Here is a 13,852-nt window from a genome sequence, read left to right on the forward strand (position 1 = left end):
AGCGCCAGGCACCGCTCTCACGTGTTACACGCACTGGCTCCTTTAAACGGCCCGCGGCCGTTCATCCCCATTTCACAGATAAGAAAACTGAGGCGCAGGCCGTTTTCCCAGATGGTCTGGAAAGCCATAGAGCCCAGGTTGTAAGCCAGGCCGTCTGGCCCCAAAGCTGGAACCTAACCTCGCTCCCCCTGCGAATCCGCACACCCGGGAGGGCTCAGGAGGGCGAGATCGCCGTGCGGAGGACAGCGGGGGTTGGGGGTCGGTCGGGGTAGCCGTGGACGGGGGCGCGGTTCTTTCTCCCAGTGGCACCAACGGCGGGGCGGAGGCCAGCACCTCCGAGGGAGCCCAGTTGGCACGCATCTGTGGCAGTGCGCAGGCCAGAGATGGCAAACAGGGAAGACGCGCGGCCGGCGCACACCGTCTGTGTGGCACCCAGGTCCCAGACCTGGGGCAAGCTCTGCGGCCTGTCTCGCGGAGAATTGGGGAGGCCCGGGGCAGAGCGTGGGGCGGGTTTGGGGAGAGCATGGAAGTCGAAGCCAGCGCATTGCCAGAGCTGCAGCCCTGGCCCCTGAGTGCACCTGGCGGAGGAGGCTGGGCCAGCCCACCGAGGTCCCACAGAGGCCAGCTCAGCCACACCAACTCCTTGTTTCCCTCCCTGAATTATTCATCATCATCATAATTGTGTAATTACTGTAACGGACCTTAATTATTGATGCCCGGAGCAGTAATCGGTATTTATTATTAATGGGGCGATGTGTTCTGAGGCTTGTTTATGGACACCACCATTCTGGCCTCTGCTAAAAGTGTGGGAGCGACTGTGGTGCGTGCTTCGTCCGACTGTGTGAGTTGCGTTGACGTGTGTGTGTCGGTGTGTGTGACTGTGGGTCGAGCGTGTGGGTATGTGTGTGTGTTCTGTATATATGTATCTTCATCCGGCCAATGCGTTAGGGAGGGAGATTAGAAAACACCAGTTTTAAGACCAGTTCCCAAAATCAATTTCCCAGTCACCCAGCGCCCAAGGAGCTGGGGCTGGGCCGCTTCTCTCCTGGGATTGGGTACTAGAAAGGCTGAGGGGGCCCCCCCGGGGAGCTCAGAGCCCTCCCCCCACTCCACCCCCACAGCTGCCTGGGCTGGCCTACATCAGCCGGGGCTGCCTACCAGTCCTGCCCAAAAGACATGCTGGACACAGGCCACCACTCTCTCCTGGCCTGGGGTGTCCACTGGGAGAAGTCAGCAGCCCCAAGACTGGGGCTAGGGCTGATCGAGGTGGGGGTGGTAGGACCAGGCTGAGGGGGGCAGGCCTTGGGCTTCCGCTGGCCCATGCATCTGTCCACCTGTCCTGGAGGGGGGTGACCAGGCCCTGGGGACCAGTCTGATCCCGTCTCTCTCATCGTGGATTTGGGGCAAAGCCTTCTGTCCTCGGTGCCTCAGTTTCTCCACTTTTATAGAATAACGAAAGCTCAGGGGTCCTCCCCTTGCATCAGGCAGTTGACCTGCCCCATGGAGGGGCAGCTAGGAAAGGAGAAGGGGCCCTTTCTGCCCCTGCCCCGCAGCCGGGCCTCACCTGCGGTTCTGGTACCAGGTCTTGACCTGCGTGTCGGTGAGGTTAAGCGAGGCGGCGAGCTCCATTCGGTCCTGCACGCTCAGGTACTTCTGCCGCTCGAAGCTGCGCTCCAGCTGCGCCAGCTGATGGTCGGTGAAGGCGGTGCGCGCCTTGCGTGGCTTTTTCAGGCGCACCGGGGGACTGTCCCGCGAGCTGGAGATCTCGCGGTCGCCCTCCTCCTTCACTGCGGAGACACAGTGGCGCATCAGGGCCCGGCCTGGCCGCCCTCCCGTCCCAGCGGCCGCTGGCCCGTCGCAGTCGCATAAACGCGGCTCCGGATGTTTATGGCCCCGTCACCTTCAAGTGTGTGGGAGCCGCAGCAAAGCCGCTGGGAGGCGGGACCTCGGGGCCCCTAGACCCAGGAGGACTGACGCCACCGGGAGAAATAACCCAAAGCCGAAAGCACTCAACCCGCTTTCTCTCCGCCGCGCTCCGGGGAGGGATAAACGAAGCGATCTGGTCTACGCGCCGGGAAAAGGGCCCCAGGGGTTGCAGAGGGGGGCCGCGCGGGTGCGTGCTCAGGGGTGCGGGGCTGCGCTCCGCATCCGCCTCCGCATTCTCCGGCCGCGCGTCAGGGTCGGGGAGGGAGGAAGCTGAGGGCTGGAGTCTGGGGAGAAAAACCCGCGTGGAGGGACTGAAAGCTGTTCACACCAGAGCGAATCGCTGTCCCGAAGGACAAATAATTACAACCACATCCCGCCTGGCCCCTGTATGGATGCGAATCTATAATGTTGATTTGCCCGATTCTTAAGCTACAACGGTGCGCGGCGCGGAAAGGCGCGCGCCCGGGGCGAGTCCCCAGCGCCGCCGGATCCCGGAGCGCGAAGCACTCGGAAAAACAAGCGACGCGTTTGCCCCTCGATGCGATGCGCGCATCGCCGAGGTCTATTTCCTTTGTGGGTCCGATGCCCACTGTGGCTCCCACCATCTCCGCGTGGCGGTCGTGTGTTTCCGCCCCTCCGTGGGGACACCCCAGCGGGGGCGGACGGCACAGGCTTTTTCTCCACCGCTTTCGGATCGGGGTTGACTGCCCAGAAGCGCGCGCTTAACGGAACGAGCTCGGTGATCTCCCTCCTTCTTCTCGTAAAGCGAAGATATGACCAAAGAGAACCACCCCCCCCCCCCAAACTGGCGGCTGGGGCTGGGGCTGGGGCTGGGGCTTCTCCACTCTTATTCTCTATTTTTCCTTTATGGTGAGTTTCATTGTGCCTGGCGTTTGCAGTGACAGGGTTCAGCTGAATGCGAGTTGATTTCTCTCTGTAGGAAACAATAATCCGGTTAATTGAGCCACCAGGGAGTGAGAATTTTCAACCGGAAAGGCAGCGGTTTGAGGCCGGGAGGGCACCGCACCGGCGCGTGGAGGCGGCTGTGCGGGGAGAGGCTGCTGGGGAGAAACCCGCCGACCCCAGGCCGGCAGGCCTCTCTCTGCCCACCTGGGCTCCCCACGTAGGGGCCTGGCCCCCTCGAGAGAGGAGGTGTGTGGGGATGGGGAGGGCGAATTCTGTCTACGCCGGCAGGTAAAGTTTAATTCAGTGCCAGGAAAAAGCCACCCGAACCTCAGACTTGATATTGTGGAAACCTTATTTTTTGACCTCATTGCCCAGACTAACTGTGAAAATCCTCACTTCTGGGGACTGAGGTCTGAGGTGGGGAGGGGGGTTTGAGCTGTGGTGTCAGGGAGAGGGGGGTGCTTGTCTCTACTCCCTCTTTCACGCAGGCTGGATCCTTCAGAGGCAGCTTCCCAACCACTCGGCCCCAGCCTGCAGAACGGGCTCACTCCGTGGGGCCCCCAACCCTGGTCTGGAGGCCGCACCTCAGCACCTCAGAGTTCCAGTACCACCCGCTCGCCAGCTTGGAGCAAAGAGCCGCCTCGGCTTCTCAGCAGAGGCTGGCTCCAGCAGCTAGCGTGGCGGCAGACCGCCTTACTTCAAAGCCGAGTTTTGCTTCTTTAAATATTATTTTGGTACTAGAAACTCGGGACAGACTGACCATCCCTCTGGACGCCCTCCTTGGGGAAAACACTCCTCAGCGTGGAAGATGGACGGGGCGAAGCCTACCCAGCCTGGCTCAGTGTGTCTGCCTCTCAGCCAGACTTCCGATGTAACTCGGCCCTCTGAAAGTTGCCTCCATGTTTGAGAAACACTCCAGACACGGACTCGCGGATGTCCCCACTTCCTTTCCCAGCCCGGGGCTTTGCAGGCGCAAAGGCGGCAGCGCCTAGGGGTGGGGGTGGAGACCTTGCACCTCCCTCTGCTATAAACCTATTTAAGCGATATGGGGACAGCCGGCCCTCATTGCCTCCCGGATCAGATATCATCAGGGACAGGAGAAGGAAATTGATATTCCAATTATCTTAAACGAAACCTCTCCTCAAAATCCCACCTAAGGGCAAAGAAATAAAAGCTGACGAACTAGACTCTCTCACCGGCACCAGCACCAGACGTTAGTTAGCATGCGATGTCGGGGACCACAAAGCCGGGGTGTGTTGTTGTTGAGAATTACAGAAATAAAACGATGTTACAAATATATATTCGTGTTGCTTTCCTCACCCTTGCCCTACGCCTGCCTTTCTCCGGGACAAGTTTCCTTTGCCTCTGTCGACAGCCCCCAGGGGCAGAAGCAGGGGTGGCTGGCCCGCATGCCTCTAGACCTGCTTCCTGGCTGCTTGTGCTCCACCTGCCCATTTTCTTCAGGCACGACTGGCCCAGCAAAGCTGAAGGCGGCTCGGCCGGCCCGTGGGGAAGCAGAGGGCAGTGAAGTGTGGGGCGAGGCCCCAAATGAGTTTCATTTTGAGGTCAGGGCATATCTCAAAACGAATTCTTGGTCAGAAGAAGAGTGTTAAATGAGCCTTGCTAAATTTTTGCGAAGACTTAGTGCAAATAGGGGCCAGGAGGTGCAGGGCCCCAAGTCAATAAAGCAGTCGCCTTTATAGGGAAGTTTTGTCTCATGAAAAGGGTTCCAGAAATTAATTATAAGGCCGAGAGCGAGCTCTGAATGGCCTCTGACAGCCCCTCGTTTCCTGCTGGATGGGTCCACTGGGCTCTCCCCGCAAAGCCCTGACACTGCGTCCCCTGCTGCCTCCGGACTTCTTCGTGCCTCCGGCCCGGCCAAAGAGCTAGCATCGGGAGAAATCGAGGCGGCGGCGGGGGGTGAGAAATAGAACTAGGAAACGCCTTCTTTCCTTCTTCCCTTCTTCCTTCTATCCTCTCTTCCTTCTTTCTTGTCTCCCTTCTCCCTTTCCTCTTAATCCGGATCTCGGTTCCCTGGTTGAGACGGGATAAAAGGGAACAACAGCTACGAAAAGCTTCACAGAGATGAAAAGGGAGCGAAGGGCGGTGACCCCGGCAGAGGGGAGTGGGGGTTGGTTCCTTGGGAACCTCTGGGTCCCACACAACCTGACATCGACTGCTCAGTGCACATAAGAATTAAATTCGGTGAGCACCGCTGGGTGGGTGCAGGTTCCCCCTTTCCGCCAGACCTCTGGACCTGCGTCCAGGCAGCCGCCTGCCTGCCATTTCTACTTTGAAGCAAACCTTTCTTTTCTACGATCCCCAGGGCCCAGATCTCACTGGGCCCAGTGGGAGGGAAAGTCCAGTTTCTCCTCCCTTCTGGAAATTCAGATTAAAGAGCGGAACGTTCTCACTGTTCTCAAGGCTCCAGCTGAAATTTCTTGCTAGTTTTTCACCCTTATGAAAGGGCGTTCAAGCAGAACCCACTGGGTCTTCCGTCGTTTCCACAAAGTCTGTGCTCAGTTAGCCACTGGCCGGATAGGAACTTTCTCCTGCCCGCCAGCACCTCTGGAAGGGTGGCCCCAGGTGAATTTTAGAAAGTTTGCCTTGTGCATTTTGGGGGACTCTGTCCTGGGGCACAGCGTATCCCTCTCCCCACTCTCTCCATTGGACTCTTTGTTGCTGAAAGGCATAGCCACGGGCCGGCTGAAAGGTTCAGACAAGACCGAGTGCTCAGCCTGCGCCCTGGGGGAGCCCCGAGCGAGCATGTGCGTGTCCCCACATGTGTGCACTCAAGTTTTAATGCCAGTTTTTAGAAATAGAGCATAGCCCCCAAGTTTCCCCCTCCCATTTTCTTACCTTTATACTCGGAGTCTGACGAGGCGTTGCTGCCACTTTTGTCCAGTTTGTCTCTAAAGTCCTCCCCGGCCTTGGCTGCAAGACGGCCCCCTGGCTCAGGGGCGGCCGGCTGCCCGCTGCTAGAATAGGGTGCACAGGCCGCGAGTGGTTTGCAGTCGGCAAGGATGTCCCTGATCAGAAAGGAGGAGGTCACTGTGCGTGACTGGGCTGGGGCTGAGAGCTGCCCAGGCTGCAGGTGAGAGTCCAAACCTGGGCCCGACGCCCCTCCAGGCCGCGGGGCGCCCGTCTCCAGACAGTCTCTTCCTGGTGAGGCCGGTGAAGAGCAGTCGCTGCTGCTCTCGGACCGCGGACTAAGCTCCAGGGGCGAGCGGCAGTCCCCAAGCAAGGGGTCCCCCTTGGGAAGGGCGGGGCTGCCTGCACGGTGGGAGAGTATGGAGTCGATCCCAAAGCCATTGGAGCCTTCCATAGCCAAGCCGCGACCTGTCCTCCCCAAAAGCTCCCCACCCACCCCCAACCCCAGCCGCCGCTGCCCCTGCCCCTAGCTGCGGGCTGGCATGGGGAAGGCGGGCAGGGAGCCTGCGGGCACCTTGGACGGAGTTCAGCCTCGGGGGAGCCCAGGAGCTCTGGGCCAACCTCCTCTGCGCATTAGATCCAAAAGGGCTCAGCGCGTCTTCTGCAGCATCGCGCGGAGCCGCCGAGCCGAGGGGGGGTGGTGGGAGTGTCAGGGAGGAACGCGAGGGAGGGTGCGCCAAGTTGGGGCGAGCAAAGGGGGAGACGGACGGCCTGAGAGCTCCTCTGGTACAGAAGAGATGCGAGGATGTTGGGATCTAAATAAAGAACGGCTTTTGAAAAATCCGAGCCGCGCGCTTCCTCCAGGCGAGCGGTGGCGGAACGGAAGGCAGCGGTGTCAGCACCGCGGAGAGCAGCGCGCTACCAGCCGGAGGAACGAGGCGCACCTCGCGGCGTCAGTACCGCGGATAGCGGCGGCGGCGGCGGCGGCGGCCCGCGGCGCATGACGCTCCACCTGGCCCTCAGCTCCTCTCTCCGCGCTCCCTCCGCTGCGGGGCCCGTCAGCACCGCGGACAGCGCCTCCCGGCCCCGCGGGTGCAGCTCTCAGCCGGTCCTGCGCGCGCGCCTTCGCCTCCCCCCCTTCCTTTAAAAAATGAACTTGTGTCACTTTTACTTTGGGGCTGGATTTTTTTTGTTTGTTTCTTTTTTTTTTTCGTTATGTTGTGTGTGTGTGTTTTTTTTTAAAGGGGACTCGCCCACGTGTCCCCGGAGTGATGAAGCTGATTGGCTCCGGCCGATTTTGGGGGTGATGTCACAGCTCCGCAAGCCGCTGCCCGATTCCCTTTCAGTCTGATTAAAAGAGACACTGAATTAATTACAGCACAGACCCAACTGTTTACTGGCGGTTTCCACACGGTTTGCTTTCGTTAGGCCGGTGATGAGGCTTCTAATGAGGGTGATTAGCTGAGGGGGGCATGGGCCGGCGGGGAGGGGCCCGGAGCCGGCTGCCACTGCCGGTGGGTTGGGATGTGAGGTTTTTTAAGTTTCCCCCGACCCTTTCTCACAATTATTCAAATGATTCGTCCGCGGGGCTGTCATAGACCCTTTTTCTCTCCCTCGTCTTTTCTTCCTCCAGCAACGGAAAGGGGCTAAACCCAGCAGAGAGAGAAGTGTGCGTGCGGAGAAGCCCTGTCCTGCAGCGGGGGAGAGCTTTTGATTTACGTTGCACTGCTTTCGGGCACTTCCATTGGGTTCTAGATGTTTCGAATGTGAGACAATCTGCAGCCCTCTCTCTGCCCTCTTAGGACCCTGCGGCCTGGCAGGGGTGGGGAAAGCCTGGCGTCTGCCCCGAGAAGGGGCGGGAGCGGCGGTTTCCCGGTGGAGGGAGGGTGGAGAACGCGGGAAGATCGTGTCTGGGACGTTGGGGGGACCCCGAGAAATCCGTGAGGGAGGCGACGCAACGCACCAGAAAGGCAGGGACCCGGACCTGGCCGATAGCCCTCCCGTGGCGCGGCCCGCAGGTCGGGCGTTTCTGTACCTCTGAACAGGACCACGCCAGAGCTTCCGAGGGCGAGTGTAGACATCTGCAAACCGCTTCTTAGTCCACGCAGAGCGGGAGCTCGCCCGCGGGTGTATTCTTAAGGCAGCGCCGGAAACGCGGTCCTTTCATTGTCCCTGGCGCGCCCTCTCGCCCTCCCCACTCCGCCGCGGGCTCGCTCCGCGCCTTTCAGGTCTCGGCCTCTGGCCTCCGGTGCCGGCGCCCAGCGCGGCGCGCAGAGCCAAAGCGCGTCCCAGGCCTGGACCCTCCTGACGCGGCCCCTGGGATCGCGATCCGGGTCCGCGGTCCAAGGGCGGAGGGAGTCCAGCCTTGCAGCGCGTCCACGCCCGGAGCCCCGGCGTTCCGAGGCGGCCCCGCGCGCTCCTGTCCCCGTCCCTAGGGCCCCTAGAAAACCACCCGCGCCCCGCGTGTCGGGCTCAGAGTCCGAGACCGCAGCGGAAAAGTGAGGCGCCCGTGACCCCCAAACCCGAGACCCGGCCCGGGGAAGCCTCGCGCGGCCGGACAGAACAGAAACTTTCTTGCCCCGAGGGCGAGGTCGGCGGTGGCCTCCAGCCGGCTCCCCGCGCTCTCCCCCTGCGCCCGCCGGCAGATTGGAAGCGGACCCGCCGCCGGCCGGGCTGGGGGCGAGGACGGGCGGCTCCCCGGGGACGGCGGGCCTGGCTCGGCTGCAAGCTGTCGGGGAGGCGGGAGGGCGGGCGCCGAGGGGCCGCGCGAGCCGACAGGCCCCCGCCCTGGCTTGGCGGCCGCTGCAGTGGGCGCCTCCCACGGCCGGGCCGAGCAGGGCCGCTCGTTCGTTTTCGTTTGGCAGAAGCGGAAGGGGCGTAAATCACCAGGACCCTTCCCCGCCAGTCCCCAGATTGAGCCTCCGCCCTGCTCTGAGCGCCTCTGGAGACCCGTGGCCCTCTCCACCCTCCCGGCCCGCCCCGGCTTCTCCCGTCCTGCTTCGGCATCGCCGCAGGAACCTCATCTCTGGAGCACACGAGGTCCCAACTTGGGTCAACGGGACCCGCCTCCTGGGCCAGTTAGAGGCCGTGACACTCCAGGCCAGGCCGCAAGAAAGTCGGCGTCTTTCTCTGTCTGCCCGAGGGTCCCAAGCGCCCCTGCCCTGGGCGGACATGCATCAGGCATCGAAGAGACCTTTTCTGGCCTGCGGGGTTTTAGGCTTGGGTTTGCATCCCCGACCCAGCGAAGCGAAGCCTGGGCCAGCGCCCGGCTCTGCGCAGCGTTCAGAGCAGAGCCGGCCAACGTGAGTTGCGGGGAGGGGGGTAACCTCTTAGGGTCTAACAGCACAGCGTGAACCCCAACACCTGCAGCCCTAGCGATCTCTTTGGGGTTTCTAGGAGCCCAAGAATATTTAACAGGTTGTTAGCACACCATCATCAGTGTTGAATCATCGCCTCTGTTACAAGATAAAACATTCTATGCGGTTTGTTTTATTTGAAATTTACTGGCGGATCCAGCCCTCGCTAACGTCTCTCATTCCTCTTCGGGGATTTGCAGCTCCGCCACCTGCCTCCTGCGTTCTTTTCTCCATCACCTGGGTAGTTTCTGCATCTCAGCTTGTCCGCAGCCTGACAGGTTTGCGTGTGCTCACCTGGGCTCTTGCTTAGCTGAGAGGAGCCCAGGAATTGGCACTTTAGTAGGCATCCAGGGGGTCCTGGGTGGGCGATCCACCTGTCCCTTTGAGAAAGGAGCCTGGTGGGTCCTGGAGGGGTGCGGGGCTTTGAGGTCCCGCAGAGCTGGGTGTGGACCTCAGCAAAGTACTCAATCCCTCAGAGCTCTCTGTTTACACAGCAGGAGGCAGCCCTTTCTCCCCCTCCCTAGCCTCAGCCCCGGTCCTTAGCTGGCGGCCCTTCCCCAGGAAGGAAGCCAGGCCTGGTGGAGGGGCTTGGGGGCCTCAGGGGAAGGAAAGGGAATCAACGTGATGCTTTCGGGGCCATCCATTTTGAATGGAGGGCCCAGGACTGCCACCCAGGGCCCAGGCCCCTTTTCAGGACTCCAAACCCTCCTCCTCAGCCTCCCATTTCCTTTTGGTACCTCTAGCTTCACAGTCTAACTCCTGCCCCTCCCGTCCTTTGAAATTGCTCTTTAAGACATCAGCTTCTTGATACACCTAAAGCCCTCGAAAGATCCGCACCCCGCCCCACCCCTCAACACACACACAGAAGGGGCCCTGGCTCTTCTCCGGGGCAGGAAGGTAGCTGCCGGGACAGCCTGAGCCCTGGGAAGGCCTGAGCTCTGGCCCCGCTCCCACTCCCGACCCGCACATCAACTCTGCCCAGAACTCAGCCTTTTTTTTTTTTTTTTTTTTCAGCACAAAGACGTTAACATCAGAGGTTTATAGTAAGAGAAGGTGGGAGAGGCCCGTGGACTGCAAGGAGGCGGCCTGGCTGTGGAATCTCATCCGTCTGCACCTGGGCTTGGCTTTGGGCCTGAACGGGCCCGGGGGGGCCTGGGCCTCTGGCTGAGCCACAGTGGCTTCCGTCCTCCCAACCCCGCCTCCCTCCGCTCTGGATGCCACTCAGCCCTGGAGCACGGAGAAGGTGGTTTTGGCCGGTTTCGCTCGCCTGGCTCAGCAGGCAGAGCCACACAGGGAGACGCGTTCCAAGCTCTTTGACAATGATCCGGGGTCTTCTCTCCTTATGAGTGGGTCGTGACTTGAGTGGCATCCTTCGCGGTTCTGAGTCACTGCGGTTGGGGCGGTATAAAGATGGGCCGGGTAGGATGGCTGAGGATGCAGACTCCGGAACTGGCCACACTTGAAGTAGGATCCTGGCCGAGGTTCCAGGCCAGGCGAGTGAGGCGAGTCACACAAGTCTTTATCGAAGCTGTTACTCTTTTGATTTACAAAATACTGCATTACGATATATTGTTTCTCTCAGTTACTGACTTTGGGGGGCAACCTGTAAATATTGTGCCTTGGGCCAGGGCCTTACCTGCCTCGCCAGAGGCTCAGCCCTGCTCCGTGACCTTGAGCAAACACTTTCTGAGCCACGGTTTTCCCAGCTGTAAGATGGGGATGATGCTGTCCAGTTCACGTGGTCATTTGCACTCGGCTAGGGTCCTTTCATATGCATTTTATAGTATAACTACTGATAATCATCGCCAGAGCTTTTTCTCTGGCAGGTTAGAGCCCCCAGGCTTCTCTCTCAGGCCCCCATTGGAGAGGTCAGCTGCCCCTTTGCTGAGGGCCTTCTAACCCAAACCAGTTTTTCATGTGAAGTGGGTAAGGGGTGTGGATGATTAGGCCAGTCCTGGGTGCTAATATCTCTCTGCTCTGTAGACAGATGGGTTGGATGAGGATTTGGACAATTCGTGGGCTTCAAGGTCATGCTGTTCTCAACCATTTTTGTTGGTTTGGCTGAAAACCCCATGGAGTTTTGGAACCAGAAAAGGAGCATATTCTTTCTTTTCCTCTCTTCCTCCCTCCATCCCTCCTTCCTACCTCACTCCCTCCGTCATCCTTCCTCCTTCTCTCTCTCCTTTTTCCTCTTTCTCTCTTTTCTTTTCCCTCCTTCCCCGCCCCCCCCCCCCCGCCTCTCTCCTTTCTCCCTCCTAAGCGTGCAGTCTGTCCTACGCACCACGCACCACTGTGCTAGATGCTGGCAGCATCAAAAAGCGTGTGACAGTGTCCCGTGGTGCCCATCAATCTAAATCTCCCTCGTAGATTAATTTTCATCTGCGGATTTAAGTTGATAATTTACCTGCATTCAATTCTAGGAACCTGTATAAAAAGCCAACCTGGTTTTTTTTTTTTTTCTTTTAATAATTTCAAGCATCGAAGGTTTCCCAAGTAAAAAGAGATGCAGCAAAAAGGCCATTTTGGTGCATAAGGATAAATGCAAGAGAAGGCCCGCGGTTGGAGGCACAGCCTGTCTGCTGGCGATGCAGGCTCGCCTTGGCGCCCCCGCTGCTGGTCTGCTTGCTGCCATGGAGATGTACTTTCTCGGAACCCCCGAATCTGTGGTTTCTCAATCAGTACTAGTTGGGGAGCTGGGGTGGGTGAACCAGAGAGCCAGACTATCTCTTTCAGACCTCCCTGGGACTGGGCTTCGATGTGTGGCCACTGAACAGTGTGCTCTCTTCAGGCTCCTAGGAGCCCCTGCCAGGCAGATCGCAGAAACAGCCACCGACTCCCTGATACACCATCCCTGATAAAAATGCAGCCCAACAGCAGACTCACCCCCCACTCCCTTTTCCTTTTGCCAAGAAAAGTATTAATTATCTGATTCTATGAGAGAGGGAGGAAGGGAGAGAATGAATGAGGTTTGGGCTTTGGTTGAAAACTCTGGAAATAGACTAAAGTCAGTGGGGGTTTAGCATGAAAAAGAAAGCTGGACCGCCCGGCCCAGAGGTCTGCTCCAGGCCCAGCGGGGCTGCTAAGGAAGTCTGCAGCCCTCTGTCAGCTCTGGCAGGACTAGATGTCCCCCAAACCGCCTCCCAGCTTCCCGAGTCCTGTTTCTAAAGGCTCCACGGAGCGTCTTGCACCCCAGGCCTGCTCTCGCCCGCCCTCCTGCCGAATGCACACCAGCGTGGCTGGCACGGCCTCGGCCTCCCTCCCGCCTTAGAGGGGACCCCCAGGAATTCCAGGCCATCCAGGTGAGGCTCCAGACCAGCTGCCCGCCCCGCCCCCTCCCTCCAGACAGCACACAAGGGCCTCTTTGTTTGGTTAAATCTCTGACGGGAGAGGCGAGGGGTGTTGTCAGGAAACCCATCCAGGAGGTAGAATGTTCCCAAATGCCAGCCGGCAGGGAAATGAGCAAAAATGGGGGCACAGGCCACACCTCTGGTGACGCCCATTCCCGCGTGGTGTTCACTGGCGTGTGATTAGCAGGATTTGGGATGGGAAGCGAAGCTCTCCCCATTTCCGCCCATCTTTGAGGAGTTTTGGGGGACAGACCCTGGACCGTGCAGTACATTGGTTACTGGCCTCGGGCAGCTTAGTGGCCTAACTTGTTGAGTGAACTTGGCCTCCTTCAACATCTAATTTGCATATGTAGAGGTGGGGGGTGGAGGGGGTGGAAGGAGGCTGACGGATGAGCCCCAAGGCTCCTCCAGGCTGGAACCTTCGAGACTCTACCCCGCGTCATGAAGGGCAGCCAGAGGGGTCCAAGTTGTATGTAGGGGACCCCTCAGCCAAGGTCGTCTCGAGCGAGGACAGGCGTTTGTCTGAGGCAGCAGGAGACTTAAGCAGGTGGAATCTGATCGGAACCCGACCTGGGGCTCTGTGCGGGCACAAATAATTAATGAGGACGGAAGAGCCAAGACGGGGGAGGGAGAGAGGAAGGGAAATGGCCAGGAACCTTCTCGGCCTCCGACTGGGACTTGCCAGTGGGTGGCGCTGTAGGACAAGGAGCTGAGGGACTCTCTGAGGACAGCCACTTCCGTCAGGGGCGGGGAGCACCCAGAGGCAGGGCTCTGCAGCAGAGGATGGAGGGTGCTGTCCCCAGGGCACCAGTCACAGCCCCAGCGAGTCCCACAGCGCCCTGTCTGCCTCCTGGGGCAAGACGTGATGATCAGACATACAAGAGATATCCCACAGCGCTCCCTAGCCGAGTCCACACTGCCTCCTTGGCCCAGGTCCTTGGAAAGGCAGGCCCGGAGCGGCCCCTTACCGGTGGGCATCCTTCCAGTTGTCATAGCAAAGCTTGCCCCACCCTTCGGTGGCTGGAGCCTGACTTCAGGTCCTTCAGGAAACTCCGTGTCCTAATGAGTCCCCTTCTCCTTTGCACAGGGAATTTCAGAGCAAAAAAGTGGGTTCGGTTCAAAATAGCTTTTCCTTCTCAATGCACCTGGACACGCAGGCCTTTGTTCCTTTGAAATCTCACCCTCGCCCCTCATGGCTCACGGGGTCTCGTTGCCCCTTCTCAGGGCCCTCGATTAACAAGAAAATGATAATTCACATTTATCTGTTGCTTAAAAGTGCCAGACCCTGTGCCTATCACGTGACACACTCTTTAATGTAGTCACAGTCTACAACCGTCCTGTACTGAGTCATGGTTCTGTCTCACCGACAAGCACAGAGAGGTTAGGACACTTGCTCAGCGTCGCAGAAATTGCTAGGTGGAGCTGGGATCCAGGCTCTTGACTGGC

General features: G+C 59.4%; 1 protein-coding gene across 1 annotated transcript; it reads right to left on the reverse strand.

Moving 5' to 3' along the window:
- Positions 1–214: 214 nt before the first annotated feature.
- BARHL1 (BarH like homeobox 1) lies at positions 215–6,296 on the reverse strand. Its single transcript, XM_011370045.1, has 3 exons — positions 5,692–6,296; positions 1,565–1,787; positions 215–464 (listed from the first exon to the last, which is right to left on the reverse strand). The coding sequence occupies exons 1-3, from the start codon at positions 6,155–6,157 to the stop codon at positions 215–217; spliced, it is 939 nt and encodes a 312-aa protein (XP_011368347.1). The 5' UTR covers positions 6,158–6,296.
- Between the last annotated feature and the right edge of the window lie 7,556 nt (positions 6,297–13,852).

Source organism: Pteropus vampyrus, unplaced genomic scaffold, assembly GCF_000151845.1.
Source record: "Pteropus vampyrus isolate Shadow unplaced genomic scaffold, Pvam_2.0 Scaffold158, whole genome shotgun sequence".
NCBI lineage: Eukaryota > Metazoa > Chordata > Mammalia > Chiroptera > Pteropodidae > Pteropus > Pteropus vampyrus.

Bases quoted from the DNA above. Each gene is read 5' to 3' on its own strand.
- BARHL1 (XM_011370045.1), bottom strand. From the start codon at position 6,157: ATGGAAGGCTCCAATGGCTTTGGGATCGACTCCATACTCTCCCACCGT. The intron at 1,788-5,691 runs GTAAGAAAATGG...GTGTCTCCGCAG, and splicing joins GTCAGACTCCGAGTATAAAG to TGAAGGAGGAGGGCGACCGC. The intron at 465-1,564 runs GTGAGGCCCGGC...TCCGCGAGACAG, and splicing joins ACCTGGTACCAGAACCGCAG to GCCGCAGAGCTTGCCCCAGG.